Raw genomic sequence first — 22217 nt, forward strand, 5'->3', positions numbered from 1 at the left:
TTTTACGTCTTTCGATGGGAAAATCACCATCAACCTAATTGATATAAACAAAATAGGTTTAACATAGGCAATGAATTTCATTCCATCTCAGCCTACTGGTTAGATCTTTATATATTCACCCTTGAAATAGTTTCTGTGTTGCTTGAGTCATTTTTTGGCTGTCACACTATTAAAAGTAAAATTTCTTCTGGTGTTTGGTTATAATACTGTTGTTTTTAGTCTATTTGACTTACCTTCTTTTTGCTATTCTCAGTTGTCTTATTGAATAGTCAAATTAAGCATTCTTGCTGTGGAGGAAATGAAAAAGAAATGCTGCTATTGTTTGTATGCCTTCCTGGCAGTCACATAATTTATTTATATATAAATAATTTATTTTTTTTAATCGAAGTACAGTTGATTTACAATGTTTTGCCAATCTCTGCTGTACAGCAAAGTGACTCAGTTATATACATACAGACATTCTTTATTTATATATAAATTTATATGTAGAGCAAGGAATTCTTTCTAGTTTTGACAGCAGAGAATAAAAAATTTTAAGACTTGCATAAATTACAAAAATCCAAGGTAGTTTTCTTCTTATTCCTTTACTTAGGGAGATAATACACCCTTATTTTTATTAGATATAAAAACAAGTTGTAAGCAAAGTATCCAAGGATTGGAAGGAACTAGAAAGGTGACCCAATACAGATGTCTCTGATGCTTGACTCTCCTCTGTAACTCTCCCATCAACTGGTCATATAACAAACCTGAGCGCCTTTAGTGAGAGGGAACTTACTTCCTCTTGAGGCATTCCATCCTACCTCTGGGCGACTCTGAGTACTATGAAGTTTTTGTTTGTTGGTTTTTCAAAAAAACTGTATCTTCTTTCTTAAATGCTATTGCCAAAATGACCATTTTGGAAATTAAATCTTTAGGGTAGTTGTTTAAAAAATATGTTCAAAATATATGCCCTGTAATATCTGCTTTACTGATGCTGTTTCTACTCTGTGGAGCTGTATAGAAGTCGAATTCTTATTACACATGATGGACTTTCAGATTCTTTATAGTAGCTGTTATTATGTTGCCTACATCTTATCACCAATATAAAACATCTTTAGTTTTATTTTTTTAATGAAATAGTTTTTTAAGTCCCTCTTATCTTCACTGATCTTCTGTGAATATATTTCATTTCTTCCTTAGTCCTATTATTAAAGTATGGTGTTCAAAACAGAACAAAGTATTCTAAGTATAGTCCGAACCAATTCAGAATAGTATGGGAGTGTTCACACCCTCATTCTCAGTTTCCTGCTTCTGTTAGTATAGCCAAAGCCTATCATTACACAGTTAACTTATTGAGCTTGATGTCAGTGAAAATCCTATGTCATACTCACTGCAAACTGCTGCTTTCCCATCTTGTACTTGATTTTTTGGCATTAACATTAATCTTTGTTAAATTTTACTTGATAAAATTTTACAATGTGTTTACTGTCCTTTCTACTTCATATCGAATGCATAATTGATAATCATGTTTTCTTACAGTTTAATCTGAGTCAGTGATGGTACTATTACCTAGGATAGGGCTAGATCAGAGGGCGCTCAGGGGAATTCCAGTAGAAACCTCTTTCCAGTTTGACGTTGGTCCATTTAAGTATTCAACCTAGTGTTTTATTTGCCAGTTTTCTTAGCCCTAGGATATTCAGAGCAGAAGACAACTCACTGTTGCTAGGTGCTCTTCTAATCTCTTTAATATCTTTCAGTCAGTATTCCCTTCCTTCATCTTCTTGCCCTAAATAAAACCTGAGGATCGTATTTTGTGGCCTTAGTTCTTTTTGGAATCCTCTACTTTCTTTGGATTTTAGTTATTCTGAAACTTCATAAAGATTTTTGCCTTTCGTCTTGTTTGTCTTTGGTTTTATGCTCTTTTCATCTTTTAAATATGTATTTTTTTCTCCCAAGTTTTCTGTATTACTAAGCATCATTGTACCAACAGCAAAGGACCTTTTAAAAGAGGAGAAAAAAAATTCTTTTGGAAATAATTTGGCAAACTATATAAAAAGCCTTAAAATTTTATATCCTTTAAACCAAGGTTTCAACTTCTAGGAGTCTGCCTTGAAGAAATAATCTTAAATATATAAAACCATTTATGTATAAGGATGTTCATTATAATGTTACTTATAATATTGAAATACTGGAAAGTCATAAAATCTTGAAGAATAGGGAAATGATGAAGTAAATTATACAGCTGTATAACAGACCACTTTGCATAATTATGTTATACTTTATTGATATTTTTAAAGTAATTAATTTTGAAGCTAATTGCTTCTAAAAAGCCAGCAACAAGCATCTATAAAAGGATTAAAAACTTTATTTCCATTAAAATCAGTTTTAAGTCAGGAATGCACATTATTATTAATATTCGTTAACATTGTTTTAGGGGTTATGGCTGATGCAAAGAAGAGAAAATAAGTATGAATATTAAAGTAAGGAGAAGAATTTATCTTTACTTGTAAATGATGTAATTGTGTACCTAAAAGAACAAAAGACTGCTAAAACTTTCATAATTAGTAAGACATTTGCTAAGTTGTCTAGGTACAGTATAAATCTATAGAAATCAGTTTCTCTCCAAACTAGTAACAATCAGTTATAAATAAAATATAATGATATCTTATTTATAATGGCAACAAAATCTATGAAATTCTTAAAAGATAAGTTTAATAAGAATGGGAAGAATACATGTAAAGGAAAGCATAAAACTTATTGAGGGCGTAAAGTAAGGGGAGGCTATCGTGGATTAGAAGACAGTCTCAAAAAATTGTCAACTCATTCCAAAACAATGTATAAATTTAATACATTCCCAATCAGATTCTTGTTATATATTTTTCCAACTGGACAAATTAATTACTCTAGAGCTTACATCAAAAAATATATTTATGAGACTTGCTAATAAAGATTTGCAAAACACTAGTTGGAGAATTTTATAATTAAAACTGTGTTCTTGACATAAGAAGATCAGTGGAATGAAAAAGCGTCCAGAAGTAGAGCCAAGAATAAATGAGAATTTACCATTTGATCAAAGTCACATTTCAGTTCAGTGGGACAGATAGTTTATTAAATAATGGTGCTAGCAAAATTGGCTATATGGAATAAGACAGAGTTAGATTCCTGCTTCGTACTTCATACAGAGATACATTCCAGATAAATTAAAGCCCTATATGCAAAAGGTAGAACAATAAAAATGTTAGAAGAAAATTTACAAGAAGACTTGAATATTCTCAGGAAGCTCAGAATGCATAAAGGAAATGATTGATAAATTTGACTACATGTAAATGTTAAATTCTGTATGGTAAACAATGCCATAAACAAAGTCAAAAGATAATATTATACTGGGAGAAAATATTTGCAGTACATTGGCAGACAAGGAGCTAATACAAAGATTTTTTTTCCAAAGAAAAAGAGAATATAATAACAGAAAAAGGGTAAAGAATATGAATAGGCAGTTTATGGAAGAAAAGGTGCAAGTTGTTAATAAACCTAAAAATATGTATTGCTTAATCTCCCTAATAGTGGAATGGAAATCACACCATCAGAGTAGAACTTTCCACCCCTAGGGTTGACAGAATTCAAAGATCTGTGTAAGACACTTACGGTAAGAAAATGGAAAGGTAGTCTCCTTCATTGCTTCTGTGGGTTTTTTAGAAAGTAATCTGCAGCTCTATAGTTATGCTAAAATATACATCGCTTTGACCCAGGTATCCCACTTTTTAATTCCTTACTATGTGATATCAACAGTGTATATGTTTGCATGTATGAGTACTGTATATACTTGCATACTGGAATGTGCATCATTTGAAGAATGGTGCAGCTATTGAAAAGAAATGAAGTGGAGCTAGATACAGTGACCTCAGAGATGGCCACGATCTATTTTTAAGGGATAAAAAAGTTACGTGTAAAATCTATGGCATGAACCCATTTTATAAAAAAGGAAGTAGCCCCTTATATGAATGTTATATTAGTTTGCTAGGGCTTCCATAACAAAGTTCCACAGGCTGTGTGGCTTAAACAATAGAAATTTATTCTCTCACAGTTTTGGAGGCTGGAAGTCCAAGATCAAGGTGTTAGTAGATTTGGTTTCTCTTGAGCCCCATCTCCTTGCCTTGCAGACAGCCTTCTTACTGTCCTCACATGGCCTTTCCTCTCTGTATGCTCATCCCTGGGGTCTCTCCTTTTCTTAAAAGGACACTAGTCATGGTGGATTAGGGCTCCACCGTTATGACCTATTTAAAGGCGAACACTGTCTCTGAGTGCAGTCACACTGGGACTAGGGCTTCAACATATGAATTGTGGGAGACACAGTTTAGTCTATATCATGTGTCTGCGTGCGTGCATGTGTGCGTGTGTGTATTATTAATGTAAGGGAGGAAGAATACAAACCAAACTCTTAACTCTGGTTACTTGGACACAGAGAGAGAGAGATAAGCTTGTGGGTATGGAGAGGGAAAATTAGGCTTTTTCTTTGTAAACTTCAGTGGTGTTGGCTTTGTCACAACAAGCATATTTTGCTTTTGCCATGAATGATTTTCTAGAAAGTATACATTACTAAAATTTACCAAGAAATAGAGACTCTGAACATATAAGTAGTTGTAGAAGAAATTTGAAAGGTTGTTAAAGATTTTCCACTAAAAAGGCCACCATCAGGCACATACGGTTTATGGCTACATTCTAGGTAGTCTTCAAATTACAGATAATCCCTTAGATAATCAAGCTCTTTTGGTCAGTAGAAAAAGATGGATAAGTGCCCTAATTAATTTTTTAAAAACCAGCATAAATTTGCTACCAAAATGTACACACAGAGAAAATGTATGGAATGATTTTACCAAGTCATTTTATCGTTAGCTAAATTTACAAGCTCAGATCCCCTTAAAATCACATTTTTGGTTGGACATTTAATTGTGATTTCAGGTGACTAATTTTGTCAATTCTTCTTTGAGAGGAAACTTGACAAATTCCTAATGTATTTGTTGAAATTTCTCTTAATATTGTCTGCTTTATCATCTCAAAAATTTTTTTGCACAGCAAGAAAAGTTTTGTTTTGCTCTGTTTTAGCAAGCTGCAGCTGCCATTTATTGTAAAATTTGTGGCATATTTTCTTCCAGTCTGTATTTTCCTTTACTGTTCTTCTAGCTTCTGCACCTTCACTTGATTCTGCATCAATAGTGTACCTTAGTTTTAAATTTAAAAGTTTGTTTATAGTCATTTTCTTAAGCTAGAAAAATATATCATAGTGAAAATAATAAGCATTCCAATTTTACTACCGTTTTCAGTTTATTATAGGTATCACTGTAACCTGTGCTGTATGTGCAAAATATTCAAATAAATGCATTACAGTGTTACATTGGTGCATAGGAAAACAAAGTCATTCGAGTGGAATGAATCTGTTTACACTGACTGCATCGAAGGTGTGTTTATATGAAATACTAGAAATGATAGACATGCCTGATGTGAGCACTACAGTATACATAGTAGCTTACATGATGCGATGGTTAAAGTGAGACATAGTCTTTTCAAAGCAACAAAATTGTGTTTAACAGAAAAGTATTTTACGCTACTTCCTCTGTTGTTTTTTAGTTTAAAATTTAATTCAAAAAACGTACAGAGGTCCCATGTACTCTTCACCCAGTTTTCCCCAATGTTAGCATCTTGTGTAACCATAGTAGAGTATCAGAACCAGGAAATGGACTTTGGTATGATTCACAGAGCTTATTCAGATCTCTCCAGTTTTACTTGCACTCATTTGTGTGTGTGAATAGTTCTGTGCAATTTTATTACATGTGTAGATTCATGTAACTACCACCACAATCAAGATATAGAACTGTTCTATCACCACAAGGCTCCCTTGTGCTACCCATTATAACCACACACCCTTGCTTCCATTTTTAAACTTAATTTGAAATTGCTTAAAATGAAAAAAAAATTGAGTTCGTCAGTCACACCAGCCCCATCTCAAGTGCTCAGTAGCAAAATGTGGCTGTTTGCTCTCATATCGGACAGTGCAGGCCTAGACTTCAGCTATTGTAAGACATCTCAAGGCTCTGAGGTAATATGGTCACTTTCTTTTAAGGTTCTTATATATTGTTTAGTTAATTAATGATATATTCTAAATATAACTCCCTCAAAATGTGTTAGAAAAAGCCACCATAAAATATACCGTGGAAGAGATACCGAAGTATTCTGTTTGGTAGGCTAGATATTACGCTATAATGTAAGGTGTTTATTGATATTTTACTTAGGATAAACACTCAGATCCTTTGCAGAGATGAAAAAAGGATATTTATTATTAGAGAACTTGGACTTTATTCGAAACTAGTTTCAACTTGGTATGCAGAACTTCTGAGTGCTTCATATAATCAGATCTGTAGATTAGCAGTAGACGATTATAATGTAAATGGCTTAATACCTTATTGTTACAGAGAACAGGCAGTCATACAGTGCAGATGATTCATTTGAGCAGTGAAAATAAAATAATAATTGTGTGTCATGCTTTTCCCATGTAGTCAGTTGAGATAGCTATAGAATTATTCGTGCTGTTTTCTTCCCTGTCATCTTAAAATTAAAGAATTCTAGAAAACTAGGGAATTTGAGAATATGTCCAGACTGTGAATAGTTTCTTGTTTAAAACTTTTTCTTTTGAATTCAGATTTGCCTCTTGATGCTGACGTAGAAAATGAAAAAACATCTAAGATCATATTGGCTGAGATGCTTGGTGACATGATCTGGGAGGACTTGTCCGAGTGCCTCATTAAAAATTGTTTGGTTTATTCTATCCCAACAAATAGCAGCAAGTTACAGCAGTATGAAGAGGTAAGAGCAGAGGTGTCACAGGTTTGAAGAGACCATAGGTTCCTGTTGGTGTCATTTGTTTACCTTGGAGATCTTTTGTTCTTTAGTGACATCTTTAAGAAAATTATTCATAAAGTGTGGAGGCAAATTCCCTCTGACTTCATGTCTCTTCTGGCTTCCTACCTTTTGATTGGGTGGGGAAGTATGTTTTGTTATTAAGTACATTTTCTTTAGTAAGATACTTTTGAAAATCAATTGTTTTTCTATTTGTGTCAGCTGTAGTAGCCACTATGTGACACTACTTTTTGGCTTCTTTTTAGTGTTTGCTCAAACACTACAATAAGCACAATAGTCCCCCTTTATCTCTGGGGCTATGTTCCAGTTCCCCCAGCGAAGGCCTGAACCTGTGGATAGTACTGAACCACATATGTACTATGTTTTTTCCTATACTAATGGGCAGGTAGTGTATATAGCATGGATATGCTGGACAAAAGGATGATTCATATCCTGGGCAAGACAGAACAGGACGGCGCAATATTTCATCATGTTACTCAGAACAGCACACAGTTTAACACTTAGGAATTGTTTGTTTCTGGAATTTTCCATTTAATATTTTCAGACCATGGTTGACTGTGGGTAACTGAAGCCAAGGATAAGGGGGGACCTTCTGTCTATTTATTTAAAAATGTTTGCACCTTTACTAAGCAGAGTCCAAAACTTCTAATGAAGATGCTCTTCCTAATGAATTTAAGGCTAGAAAAAATGAATAATATTTTTATACCTAGTAATTGATGGTCTTTTCTAAAACTTAAATGACCAGCTGGTCCTTGTTCTTTCCTATACATTGGATTTGAAATTTTAGTATTGGAAAGGAACATATGTATTTGATTCTTTTCCTTTTTTTTCTCTTGCGTTTCTTTCTCAGATCATACAGTCCACTGAAGAATTTGAAAATGCCTTAAAGGAGATGAGTTTTTTAAAAGGAAGCACTACTGATTTGCTGAAATACGCCCGTAACATCAATTCTCATTTTGCTAACAAGAAGTGTCAGGATGTGATTGTGGCAGCTAGAAACCTAATGACCTCTGAGATTCACAACACTGTGAAGGTATTGGGGGGTTACAGGGTGTTACCTTGTATTAGGAAGCAGCTCATTTTTGAGATGATTATGGTAGAGTGGAAGAGCACTGACCGTTGCTGAGCTCATTGAGGCGAGTTATTAATCTTCTTAAACATTAGTTTTCTTATCTTTAAAAGGGGCCCTAATTCCTACCTCTTTTATAGGGTATTGCGGGGTCCAGATGAGATAATGCACATAAAAGCATTGTATAAATTAAAAAAGTCTACGTGAATGTAATAGATTACTGTTGTTGAAATCAGAGAGTATATCAACCTATAGAGTTTTCTCAACTTTATCACTTGAATTTTTAGTATACAATTTCGTGACAGGTATTGTTATATCCAGAGATTATATCCTGTTGTGAAATGTTGACTTTATCGGTTAGGCTAATAGAGGTGCTAGTTTTGAAGTTAATAAAAACAAACAAAAAGATGTGCTCTTTGTATTGTATAAACAATTATCTGTAAAATCCGTGGACAAATTAATTTGCATTGAGGGTGATTTACTCCTTTGACCTTAGATAATTCTGTGTATTTTTTTTAACATCTTACATATATAAAATAATATTTGACAAATGTAAGGTGTTACTTAGATTAAAAGAAGACCTACACTAAAGTAATCCCTTAATAGAAAATTCCTCAGCCATTTATCTGTTATCGCTGAGAGGACCGCACTTTTCCTCCCTCTGTCCTTTCTGTCATCCCCCACTTTCCTGGGGGTAGGTACCCTGTTATAGTGTCCACTTCAGTAAAATATTAAATTAGCCATTTGAGGTGCACAGATATTAACACATTTTGATGTAATCTTGGGTTGTTAAGGGAGCCGAAATGCACTCAGTACCGGGAACTGGGCTGCAGGTTTTTTTCACATGAATATCACTTATGTCACTCTTGTGCACAGAATCCAGTGGCTTCCCATCTCATTCAGAGAAAGACCCAGTAGCCTTGCAGTGGCCTGCACGGCCTCCTGTGAACTGTCCCCTTTTTGCCTCTCTGACTCCATCTCCTATTGCATTCCTCTTCAGTCACTCTGCTCATTTGCCAGGCCGACTCGGCTGCAGAACTTTTGAACCTCTTCTTCCCTCTGCTTGGAATATTACCACAGACTTCCTCCCTTTCCTGACCACTCTTTTAAGATTGTGACCTCCCACTATTTCCTGTACTCTTTCCTTGCTTTATTTTTCTTCATATCACTTATTATCAGTAAATATTCTATATGAATTATTTATTGTTTTCCCCCACTAGAAAATAAGCTCTATGAGGGCAGGGTTGGTTGTTTTTTTTTTCCTGTTTGTTTTGTTCTTTACTGTTTTGTTTACTGTTGTATCTGTAGCATCAAGAAAATACCTGGTGCATACTACTATGTACTTAGTAAATATTTGGTAAATGAATTAATATATATCCCATTAACTCTGTTATAACTCCTTGTTATAAATAGGATTGTTACTAGATCACTTTGTGACTCTGGGCTAAATCTTTTAACCTTGTTGGACCTCATTTTCCTCTTCTGTAATATGGCAGAATTGAACTAGATAATCTCTGAGCTCCCTATTCAACTAGTTCTGACATTTTATAAGACTGTATTTTCCCCCCAAGTACCCAAATCCTAATGATGTAGCTTCCCCTAGATCAGAGCTTCTCAGCAGTGCCACTGTTGACATTTGCGGTCAGATAATTCTTTGCTCTGGGGGCCTGTCCTGTAGGATGTTTAGTAGCATCCCTAATCTCTACCCACTAGATGCCAGCAGCACCTCTCCCAGTTGTGATGTTTGTATTCTCATTTAAATGTCGTTAACAGCCCTATGAAGTAGACATTATTATACCATTTTACAGATGGCAAGTCTGATGACTTAAACATTTTTATTAGACTTGGAATTAGACTAATAATTAGTCTAAGTAATTATTAACTAATTAATAAGTTACTTAGACTTGGAATTAGACTAATAATTAGTCTAATATTAGACTTCTTCTGTCAGAAATTTTCCGTAGAGGTCCAGTATGTGCAGAGCAGAACTGCTCTTCTTGCAGTAGGAACCTGCTGCTTCCACCTGCTTAATCTCTCCTTTTATTGGCCCCTGAGGCATCTTTGAGAAGCAAGGTTTGAAAACCATTATTGTAGTGCAGTTTCTTCATATTACATTGAGAAAATTGAGGTCAAGAGAGGTTAAATGACTTTGTTAAAAGTTAGGGTAGAAAATATCACTGATGTTTTCAAGCTAGAAGCCTAGTGTTCTTTCCTTTAGTCTTGACCAAGTCTGGGTATTTTCATTCTGTATAAATGTTAGGGAAGCTTTTTTGGTTTTTGTTTGGAATTTTGTTTTTAAGAGCAGTATAAGCTAGCCTGAATGTGTTGTTTCTTTGAGTAAGCCAACACATGTTTCTGGTGGGAAATAATTTGTTCAATGACAGTGGAACACAAGTCATACTGTTGTGTGTTAATCTAATAGTCTAATCTGAGAAAGAAGATTTTTGAAGGTCCTTTCATTTACCTGAAGTCTTGGGCCAGTTTCACAGCTTTGCTGTTTCCACCAAGAGTGAGAGTGCACAGAAGAACTAGAAGAATGGCACAGTAAAGGGATTGCTTATTTCTTATGATGTGCTTTCACCCAAGATTGAGTAGTCATTAAAGTACTGCCCTGTTTACTCAAATCTTTTAATTATTCTGTAGATCCACAGCTTAATCATCATGGAAGCAACTGGTGTCTTATTCCTCACTGTATGCTTGCATTTGGATTATTCTAAGGACAATGCATTTTCTTTGTTTCTGTATTTGACTCTTAGATTACTCCTGCTTCTAAGATAAGTGTGCCAGATTTACCTAGTCCTGCTGAGGATGACAAGCTACAAGTACAGAAAGTGTCCACAACTCAGTACAACGAAGTGATGAATTTAGAGCCTGAAAATACGTTGGACCAACATTCCTTTTCTTTGCCCACATGCCGCATCAGTGAATCTGTGAAGAAATTAATGGAACTCGCCTATCAGACTTTACTGGAGGCAACAACTAGCAGTGATCAATGGTACGAGTTCTGAGTCCTCTGAAAATGTCAATGACTTGGTTAAATGTATATCTAAACTAGACATTTATTAAGAAAATTAACTGGAATTCTTTGGGTTTTCTTATCTTATTAGTTAATATTTTTTTCCCTAGAGAAAAGTATAGTACACAGGTATGTATTGATAATTAACTTTTATTTAGAATAACATAATCTTACAACAAGGTATAAGAAATAAAAGCATTGTATGGATGGACAAATGGGTTTGACATTAAAAACTGTTAACACTTTTTAACGAAAAGCTCTTTAATTTTTGTTTACTTTTAACTTTATTTGACTTCAATGATATTACATGAGAAAGTGCTTGTGAAGAACTTAGAATGCTACCTGGGAAATAATTAATACTCAGATGTTTATCAGTATTGGTGGTGGTGGTCTTAGTGATAGTTGTACCATCTGTTTCAGCATGCTCTGGCCCTTTAGCTTGACGTTCATTTTACCTTTTGAAATCTAGGCCCTAATTAATTTACATTTTAAATGTTAATTTTAAAGCAATAATAGTTTGTTGGGCAGCCAAAGGTAGAAGGAAAAGAATGGAACGCACCAACATTCTGATTTCTCCCTTTCAAGAAGATTTCTTCTAATCAATATTGTATTCAAGGTACCCAAACTCAATCCATATACTTGCACATTTGTACTGAATCTCTTTTTGTTTAGTAGGCTCTTCCCCTACTCCTAAACTTTATAAATTGAGGAGAAAATGGTAGCCGGTAGCCAGTACCCCAAGTTGATTATAGAGCAGATTTACAAAAGCCTCTTTAGTTTGGATCTGTGTGTAGTAGTATTTTTACTTTTCATCCTCATAGTAGAAAACAGTTTCAATTAGGGCTTGACTTAAATTGCGTCTTCCGATGGGCTTCTGGAGTTTCAGTTTTTATCTCCATGTACAACCTAACCCCTTTATTTCATTCTGCTCTAGAAAGAACATGTTCACTAAGATACTTCCATGACTTTAATGAATCATTATATTCACAAGTCCATCCAGTTTTAAATCTAAGTAGAAAGAAAAATACATGTAAAAGGAATTATGCACTCCTTTGGCAGAATAATATAGGAGTGACTATTTCATTACATGGCATTCACTTGAAATGTACCAGACCAGAAGTTAGGGATGCAAGGCAATTTTTCCTAAGAGAATATCAAACAATATTTTTGTATACTGAATGTCTATGGACATTCTTCCCACCAAAAAAATAGTTTTAACAGGATAAACAAAAACACAACTACATTATAACAACTCACTTTTCCTATTATCAAACTTCAAACAGCAACACATGCAACAAAAATAACATGAAATAATTTAGTCAGGTATCATAGTAATCAAGTTATAACAGTGTTTTGGGGTATAGTGACCATGACTAATTTTTAAAAATTATTCGTGGAATTCCTGTGATGTATTCAAGGTACATAGTTTAAGATATTCTTATGTAGAAGTAAGCTACACAAACCTTATATTTGCTCTTCCTAAGTGCTGTTTAATAATAATCTTTAGGTGTTCTAAGACCAGATTTAAAGGGCAAGAAAACTTGAGGTTGGATTCTATCCTAGAAATGTTGATTCATCTCCTTACATTGGGGTGAGAAGGAGGGAAGGTGGAGGCTGAAAGGCAAACTGGTTCCGACAGCACCAGTGAGTGCCTTTATTGATACCTTGCCCTTTGCAGAGTGTGTCAGTGAGTAGGTGACATTTGCTCGAGGCTTAGCTCCATTTGTTACTGAAGGGATACTCTGGGTACTGGCAGAACACAAATTGATAAATGGAAAAGAGGCTTTGGGTTGAATGCTGCTATTCTTAATATTATTAATGGGTCCAGGTTTTTAGACCTGCAGTGTAGTTTGTGAATACCGGCTGAGAATCTATGCCATCTAGAGGAATGGTGTTCTCAGCAGTGACCAAGGCAGCTGTTCTCTCCAGCTGTAGTTTTAGCTGCTGACTCTCACTTCAGGTGCACTGAGTTTGAATTTTTTTTCTCATTGCCAATATATCCTTATGCATTTCTGTTGAAACTGTGTTTTCCTTTTAGTGCTGTTCAACTTTTCTACTCAGTGAGGAATATCTTCCATTTGTTCCATGATGTTGTACCAACATATCACAGGTATGTGCCACTGTGTCTGACTTCTGTGTAATATTGTAGGTCAAAAATGTTTGTGAGTCAGGTTAAAACCAGTAATTTTATATTCCCACCAAAGATAATTGGTTACTAAAATTCACAATAAAATGCACTAAACATTTACATTACATGTTTAAAGGACATTGGTCATTTATTAATAAATTAATAAGGGTACTATAATCTTGCAGTATAGTAGGTGACACAGATTTAAAGACTCAAAAGGACTTTACCCTGTTACTGATGGTAGGTACTTGCAGAACTGCCTCACTTTATTTGGTTACAAAACAAAAAGGTCATCCATCACTCCATATTGCTTCCAGTAAACATCCCACATTTTCCTTTGGCATTCATAGCTTTACAGACTTAATACCACAAGAGATTGCTATTTAACTGTCGATCAGCCGCTCTTAGCAATCTTAAGCTGTATTTACCTAATGTCTTGGTTTTTTAAGGTTTCTCTTAACATTAATCTGAGAAGTTACTCATAACTTTAAGCCTCCAGGAGTTCTCTCTGTTATCCAAATTAAGTGTTTTGGATAACTTTTACAAATGTTTTAAATAATATGTCAACAAAGCTATTCCTTAGTCAAGGACTCTGGTTTCAAAGAAAAAAATCAGTTTATTGTTTGTAGTATTTTTTAGTTCAGATTTTTGAACATTTGAGATGTTTTTAAGTAGGACCAGTTATTGTTTTTGTTCTAAAAGACAGCTTATTTATTGTAAACATTATTTTTATTTGTATTCTCTTTGCTGTGGCTTAAAACTTTTATTTCACTTTCTACTTAGGTAAAGGAAAAAAAACATCTTCGGGTCAGCTAATAGCCACGTCCTTGGGGATTCAGAGACAGTTGGCTTAGGGGTTTTCATGCTTAGAAACATTGTTCACACTGGTGTGGAGTTAGATTTCCCTCTTTTTCCGCATTGTATGATCTGGGAACTTTATGCTAGACCAGTGGTTTATAAACTTCAGTGTGTGTCAGAATCACCAGGAAACCTTGTTAAACTACAGACTGCTGGATCCCATGCCTGAGGTGTCTGATCAGTAGGGCTGGGGTAAAGCCTAGAATTTTTAACAAATTTCCAGGTGATGCTGATGTTGTTTGTCATGGGACCACACTTTGAGAACCGCCGTTCTAGATTAGAGTTCGCAGCTTTGGCAGTATTTTAGAGTCTTTTATGGACCTTTAAGAATATATATTTGCTTAGGCCCTACCCCTAGAGATTTTGATTTATAGGTATGGTTTAAGATTCAACACATCTCTCTTGTTTAAAGCCCTACGGTGATTCTGATGTGTAGCCCAAAGTGAGGACAACTGTCTTAGATTGTTAGTTTCCAGTTTTGTATATTCCAGCCTGACATTGAATCAGCAAACTAGGAAGTATTAATTGAATGACTGCTAGTGGATATGTAGCAGAGGTATAAGACAAGATCTCTTCCCAAGCTGGGTAGGTAGACTAATATGTGCAGAAGACTTAGAGCAGTGATTTTCAATCTTCTATGAAAATTTAAAATCACATGGGAAGATTTTAAAACATATAAATGCCCTGGCTTCACTCAGAGGTTGTGATTTAATTTGTTTGGGGTGAAGTCTAAGTGTCTTGATATTAAAATTTCTCAGGTGACCCTAATCTGTAGCCAGCTTTGAAAACTAGTGAATTAGAAAATAGTTGAGTGCTTCATTATACAAATGAAATGGGAATTTGGAGAAAGGGGAAGCAAACCTGTATTTCCACAGACTTATCAGTGTTAGATTTCAAGGGAATTATGATGTACAGCTATGCCAGGTTTCTAGTATAAAGAGTTGACACAGGTAAACATCTTGATTCCCATGTTCTTTTTTGTTAATCACTAGGATAGTTTTAAAGGATAAGGTCCCATGCAGGCAGAACAACCTCAGTGACTGAGTGGGAGTGGGAGTGATGAGGTTATGCCTTGTTATGTACAGCATTTATACAGTAGACAATGATTAACACCTAGAAATACATTAAAAGAGTAACTTTTCATCAACCCCAACTTCAATAACAGGAGATTTCTTTCTTTTCCTACTCTTCCTCCTGACCTAGGGAGAACCTTCAAAAACTGCCCCAGTTGGCTGCCATTCACCATAACAACTGTATGTATATTGCTCACCACTTGCTGACCCTCGGGCATCAGTTCAGATTACGTCTTGCCCCCATTCTGTGTGATGGCACTACTACTTTTGTGGATCTTGTACCTGGCTTCAGGAGACTTGGTAACTGATACTTTAAATTTAGGAATCATATTGATAATGCAGCTTATCAGACTAGTATCTTTGTAATTTATGAATGTAGCAGTTAGAAATTAGGTGGTGGTCCTGAGCTGTGTTGGAAAGTGGGAGGGCATTTAATTTGCAGGTGTTCCCAGTTATTTAGTTTTATAAAGTGAATGCAGTCTTTTGAAAGCATTACTTTTTCATGATGTGATTTCATGGTACATTAGTGTTCCAGACTGCATTGCTGGTGTGCAGTGAATTCACCAAATCAGAGTTATGTCAGTAGAGTGACACATGCTAAGATGTAGTGTGACAATTCTGTTAGCATTGTTGGTAAGAGCTCACTAATGACAGTGCTTATTCTTTTGCAAAACCTCAAACTAGCTCCCTTCTCTTCTACCTCTCTTAGCTTTACTTCTGATTATTAAAAATCAAAAGAAATGAAATGTGGGGTAAGTCAGTAATGATAGCCTAAGAAAAGCAGAGAATCTATATGATTTACTTAGCTTTTCAATTCCTGACTTTTCCCTTAGGTGGTGTAGATATATCAGAAAAATAAGCAGTTACTTCTGCTGTATAAGCAGTTTTTCTTATCTGACTCTGGACAAACTGTTGGAAAAGACTTACTATCCTGAGGGTGGGCTTGGAGGGACTGGCTAATGTATTAGAAGTGATGTTTCTAGTAACCTTAGGGCAACCTTATGATGTTATCTAACAAGCAGTTGTTTTCAAATAGGCAAAATCAGATATTTGGTTCATGCTTGTCTCTCCTCTTCCACCCTGGTTTTGCACTGTGTAATTGAACAACTTTTAGAATTCTTTATTCTCTTTTCTTATTATAGGGACAGAGTGTTTTTTGGCCCAAATGCGGGCACAGAAAGGAGAACTTCTGGAAAGATTATCAAGTGCTAGAAACTTTTCAAACATGGACGATGAGGACAATTATTCTGCAGCAAGTAAAGCAGTCCGACAGGTGGGAGGCTGTTGTTCCCTCTGGAATTTGTACTCTTTCTTTAGATGCTCCCCACCTTGTTTTTTAAGCAGCAAAGAGTATGTAACAGGTAGCTCAGTTCATTCCCCAGAACTCCCATTGGAAAATGTGGCTACCTTTTACAGTCTTGTTTACGATCTTTCCCTTCCCCTACCCCACCAAGTCAACAGGAAGCTATCTTCCCATCAAGCCACTAGTGATGGGAATAATAAGTCTGTCATAGCAAGTATTTAACCCATGAACTTAGGTTTGGGAAATTTGAAATACTAGCTTTCATCTTAGAAAAATGCCTCTCTCTCCTAAGTGACTTATCTTTCTACTAGCTTTCCCATCCTCAGAATAAGTCAGTTTTTCATCTAGCAGAGATATCACTAGGGTGAAATATTCAAGAAGCACATGTTCCTGATTACTTTACCTCACCGTGATATAACACCTCTTCTCCCATACACACACACACACACACACACAAGCATGCACACAATAAATGTAAATCTAGAAAAATGTGAGTTGTAACAATCTCTCTTCCATGTAAATATCTGTATTCTTCTGACAGGTACTGCACCAACTAAAGAGACTTGGAATTGTGTGGCAGGATGTCCTGCCAGTGAACATATATTGCAAGGCTATGGGGACTTTACTCAGTACAACAATTTCTGAGATCATTGGCAGAATCACTGCCCTAGAGGTAAGGGCCATTAGATGTCTCACCAGACTTGAGATGCAGTTCTTGTTCCAGATTGTCACTTTCCTAAGGAAGTGATGTTGAAGTCTCATTTTTAGTCAACACAGATGGTGGAAGAAATTGTTCATGTTTCATGTCTAACTCATTATACTGTTATTTTTTTCACTTTTATCTTAATTCTGTTTTGCTGGAGACTTGCTAATCTCTCTCTTTCATACCTATATGAGAAAGTAGGATTACGCTGCTTCTCCATCTAGCATCTGTGTAAATTATGAATGAGGAGGTTGGAAGTGGGGCAGTGCTCCCAAAATGTAAAGTATGAAGTCATATATACGTAACATGTACGTGAACTAAATAATTTAATTTAGTAAAGTGAAATGCAGCCTTGTGCAGGTACCACGTTACCAACACACTGGTGAGGTTGGGACTATATGTGTGGTCCTACGGGAAAGTTGCCTGGACTCTGCCAACTGATACCTCTAAAGTATAGACTGGCTAAACCCTTGTGATAACAATCCCTGCTTTGCAGCAAACTGCACCACATTCTGTTGGAGAAATGGATTTTTTCATGCAGGCAAACTAAATTACCGACAATCTGTTGAAACATATTTTGTGTCATTCTAGCTTTAGGAGTATTGTCAGAACTGATGAAATCTAGTGTCTAGTAAGTCGTGCTAAATTGGTTGGAAAACATCTTGCTGTGGCTGACCCCCTGAATAGTATACACCAAAGATGTGCTTTTTACTTACTACTAAGCTGGCCCAATTCTGTTCTGTTGTGTTCCCTTTGTGCAAAATCAGGACATCTCTACTGAAGATGGTGATAGATTGTATTCCTTATGCAAAACAGTGATGGATGAAGGACCTCAAGTATTTGCACCTCTGTCTGAAGAAAACAAGAACAAGAAATATCAAGAAGAGGTTCCGGTCTACGTGCCAAAATGGATGCCATTCAAAGAATTGATGATAATGTTACAAGCCAGCCTGCAAGAAATTGGGGATCGGTGGGTAAAATCCTTCTATAGGATTTATATATCTCTTCACAGCTATAAAAGAGTATTAGTGCCATTAAGAGCAGTGCTTCTCTCTGTTTCTTAATATTACTCAGGAAAGTTTCATATTGAGTAGCAGTCGGTGGGGCCTTTGCATGGTCTGTCATAGTGTGGATCTTGTGACCACTTTTGATAACGTAAAGACTTCTTGTTTCTATTATTTTGGTCTTGAGCATGTTGTTTTGTCATGCTGTACGTATGATCTTGTACTTCTTGCACTTACAAGGAGTACAGCCATCTGACACCTGGATGGAAATTCTTGCCCATTTTAATCAACAGTGGATGCATTTTAAGTTTGGCTTTGATATGTTAACAGAGAAGTGACTTATCTGTAAGAATATTCAGCATCAAACCATTGTTTGATTGACCAGCAGTTTTTCTGCAGGGAGTAAAGTAGTTTTAGAGATTCAGCACCACACACGTAGAAAGGATTCATCTTTTCTTAAATATAGTAGATGATGTTTTCTCTCAATACCATCAGTTAATGTTGCTGTGCTCTGTAATTGTATGCTATGTCGTATCACACTGAGTGTGTGAAGGTCATTAATACTGTGCAAAAACAGGATAGATGTGGGCTAGTTATACATCCTTGGATGCTTTTATTATTGTCTTGGTATATTTTTAACAAGCATGCATACCTTGTGTAGGGAACTCACTGAATAGGCATTAAGGTCCATATCCATCCCTATAACTACTTGTCTATCTACTTTGGCTTGGTTTATTATAGATGCCCAATTACATTAGACTAGTTGTCCTAGATGTGTCTGAGTTGTTCCCAGCAAATATTATCCATTCTAAAACAAGGTAAATGAGATTTTTTGCTTGAAAAAAAAAATCACATCAAAATACCTCTGACTACATTTAGTATAAAATTTGATTTATTCATTTGTTATTTACAAGTCCTTAGTGAGTTATGTCTTCAGGTAAGACTCCAGAGGGCAGCAGATAAGAATTTTTCTTTCTGCTGTTAAAGGGCCCGCTTGCAGCCCAAGAATGATCGTTAATTCTTTGTTATGAGAAAAATTACAATACTGATATATCTCAGCTTCTTTTCTTCTGCCTAGGAAGATTTTTTTTCCTCCTAGAGATTTCAGTAAATATAAGGACAATAACTAATTGAGAAAAATTTTTTTACCAAGGAAACTATCTCCAGCTGTGTAGTTTAAACATTTAAAGATTATAAAATATACATATGAAAGAGTACAGTATATATAACATATATTCACAGTTTAAAAAAAAAAAGTGAAATAAATGTTCATGTACCTATTACTCAGCTTAAGAAAAATATTACCACTACCTTTGAAGACCCTTATGTACCCTTTTCCAAATCATCCTCACCAGAGGGGTAACCACTATCTTGAATTTTGTGTTATTTATCTCCTTGCTTTTCTTTATAGTTTTACCACATTTGCACATATCCCTAAATGGAGTCTTCTATAACTTGCTTCTTTTGTTCAGAAAATTCTTTCGTGAAGGTATCTGTAGCTGTAGTTCATTTTCACTGCTGTATCATATTCCATTATATAAATATTTCATAGTTTTTTAAAAAACTGAGTTATAGTTAACATACAATATTATATTAGTTTCAGGTGTACAACATAGTGATTTGATATTTTTATACATTATGAAACGATCACAGCAGTAAGATCAGTTACCATCCATCACCAAAGTTGTTACAATATTATTGACTATATTCCTCATGTGTATGTTACATCCCTGCCCGTGACTTATTTATTTTACAGATGCATATTTCATGGTTTATCCTGTTGCTTCACATTTTCACCAGTATTTGGTATTATCAGACTTAAAAATTTTTGCTAGTCTAGTTGCTATGAAATGGTAGCTCATTGTCATTTTAATTTATATTTCCCTAAATTCTAATGACATTGAGAATCTTTTTAGTGATCATTTTTCTTCTATTGTAAAATGCCTGTTTATATTTTTTTTATATTGGGACTCTGTGTGGTTTTTTTTTTTTTGAAGTATAGTTGATGCACAGTATTATTAGGTTACAGGTATACAATATAGTGATTCACAATTTTTAAAGGTTATACTCTCTTTATAGTTATTATTGGCTATATTTCCTATGTTGTACAATATAGCCTTGAGGCTTATTTTATACACAATAGTTTGTACCTCTTAGTCCCCTACCTCTAAATTCCCCCTCCCCGCTTCCCTCTCCCCACTGGTAACCACTGGTTTGTTCTCTGTATCTCTGAGCTATTCATATTTTTTACCCTTTATTCTACGGGGTTGTTTGTGATTTCATATGTATTTTTTATACCTATCCTTTGTCAGTTAAAATGTGTTGCCTGTGGTTCACTTTTTAAAGTAGTTACAGATCCCATTACTCTATATAACCATGTGAGGATGTGGTCATAATTGTCAAGTTCAAACGGGCTTAGTGAGTATAGAATGAGGGAGAACAGTTTTATCTTCCTAACTTGGTCTCTTAGTCTGTCTATGCTGTTACCAAAATGCAGCCAAGAAGCAGAAGATGTCAAAGGTACTGACTGGTAGATTCGTAAAGAAGGGGAAGAATGCCAGGATTTGTTTTATTTCCATTTTAAGCAAATACACTTTTGGGATCAAGTACGCAATTTAAAAATCTGGCTTATACTTAATAGGAAATAGAAATTGTGTTTTTCATTTTGCAGGTGGGCAGATGGAAAAGGGCCCTTGGCTGCTGCGTTCTCTTCCAGTGAAGTAAAAGCTTTAATTCGTGCCTTGTTCCAGAACACAGAAAGAAGAGCGGCTGCCCTTGCCAAGATTAAATAGCTCCATCTTCCTGAGAAAGCTGTGTCTTGAGCAGGTGGATTCCTTTCTTGGCGTAATTAGTCTTCAAAGACTTCTTGGAATTACCTGTTGGTTTTGGTGAACTGATATATCATGGAAGTTTGATTTCACCTAAGAACGCCTTACCTCCTGGCCTGTATGAGGTTTTGTTGAAGAACTGGATGTTAGGATAAGATGTCAAATTAAGCACCTCAATTTGTTGTCTTTTTAGCCACCCTCCCTTGATAAGAAACTATAGGGTGACGTTGTTTCATGTTGCTTCCAGGGCCCTCTGGGAACTGTATCCATTGAAAATATAAGCCCTGGCCTTGGATCAAGGAATCCGGGTCATTCCAAGAGTCAGGATAAAGAATTTGTGAGAGATGGGAGATATATTTTGGAGGGCAAGGGAACCATAAATTGGTCTTGCAGGAATTAAGAAGACTTCCTTCAATATTTCTTTCCAATAAATAATGCTTTTCAGAGTTAAGGGTGAGTGTCTTTAATAACATGGGGACTTTGACAAAAGAGACCATCAAGTTTTCCTATCTTTTGTGCCATTCTTTTTATCGACATTTATGATCCTCACAGAGGACTCACTGACTTACCGTCTTTCTTCATGACACTATCTGATAATTTAACATTTCTTTCAGTATAAATTTTTGGCACTTTTTGCTATTTCAACTAAATTATATATTTTTTCTGGCTGAGCCACGTGGCTTGCAGGATCTTAGTTCTCCTACCAGGGATTGAACCCGGGCCCTCAGCAGTGAAAGCAAGGAGTCCTAACCACTGGACTGCCAGGGAATTCCCGGACTAAATTCTATTTTATTGGTTGGATTTTTTTTTTTTTTTTTTTGTCTTCTCAAATTCCACTGTTTCTGTACCTTATCAAATGGCAAAGGTTTTAAATTGCAGTGTTCCTTGGGTATGTATGTGCCATGAGATGCTAAGTCTGGGTTCGGTAGCCTAATCTTTTATTTGGTGGATGTGGGTAATCCTTCAGCTCAACCTTCTGTGTTTTTAACTCTTTGCAGCCATTGGAGGTTTATATTCTATTAAAATTATTCTCTGTAGGACTCTGGATTGTCTCTCTTCACCCTGAAATGTGGAATTCCACTTGTGAAAAGAGGGTAAAGAGTGGGATCTTTGTGTGCCTTGGAGGAGATGCTGTCTGGAGCATATTTTCAGTACAGTGGGCCTGCTTCCTTAGGCTCCAACCCCTGATCCCTGGCACACATTCTGCCTTCACCTTCTTGTTCTTAGTTCGAGCTCAGCCCCTACATTCTGGCTGCTTAGTTTTTCTTTTACCTATTGAGGGGTCATAGAAGAATGAATTAGAAAGAAGATTGGTTTCTTTTTATAAGAGAACTCAGCTGTGGT

General features: G+C 35.6%; 1 protein-coding gene across 1 annotated transcript in view; it reads left to right on the plus strand.

Annotated features, from left to right (window-relative positions):
* The window catches only part of ZW10 (zw10 kinetochore protein), a 32388-nt gene extending 11069 nt beyond the window's left edge, over positions 1 to 21319 (plus strand). The window contains exons 8-16 of the mRNA XM_036861633.1: positions 6674 to 6837; positions 7742 to 7924; positions 10717 to 10955; positions 13015 to 13086; positions 15166 to 15335; positions 16178 to 16308; positions 16880 to 17011; positions 17809 to 18011; positions 20717 to 21319. Coding sequence (XP_036717528.1) covers positions 6674 to 6837; positions 7742 to 7924; positions 10717 to 10955; positions 13015 to 13086; positions 15166 to 15335; positions 16178 to 16308; positions 16880 to 17011; positions 17809 to 18011; positions 20717 to 20837 — 1415 coding nt within the window. The 3' untranslated portion in view covers positions 20838 to 21319. The remainder of the gene's footprint in view (positions 1 to 6673; positions 6838 to 7741; positions 7925 to 10716; positions 10956 to 13014; positions 13087 to 15165; positions 15336 to 16177; positions 16309 to 16879; positions 17012 to 17808; positions 18012 to 20716) is intronic.
* The last annotated feature ends 898 nt before the right edge of the window (positions 21320 to 22217 follow it).

The sequence above is a fragment of the Balaenoptera musculus genome, chromosome 8 (genome assembly GCF_009873245.2).
Source record: "Balaenoptera musculus isolate JJ_BM4_2016_0621 chromosome 8, mBalMus1.pri.v3, whole genome shotgun sequence".
Classification (NCBI taxonomy): domain Eukaryota; kingdom Metazoa; phylum Chordata; class Mammalia; order Artiodactyla; family Balaenopteridae; genus Balaenoptera; species Balaenoptera musculus.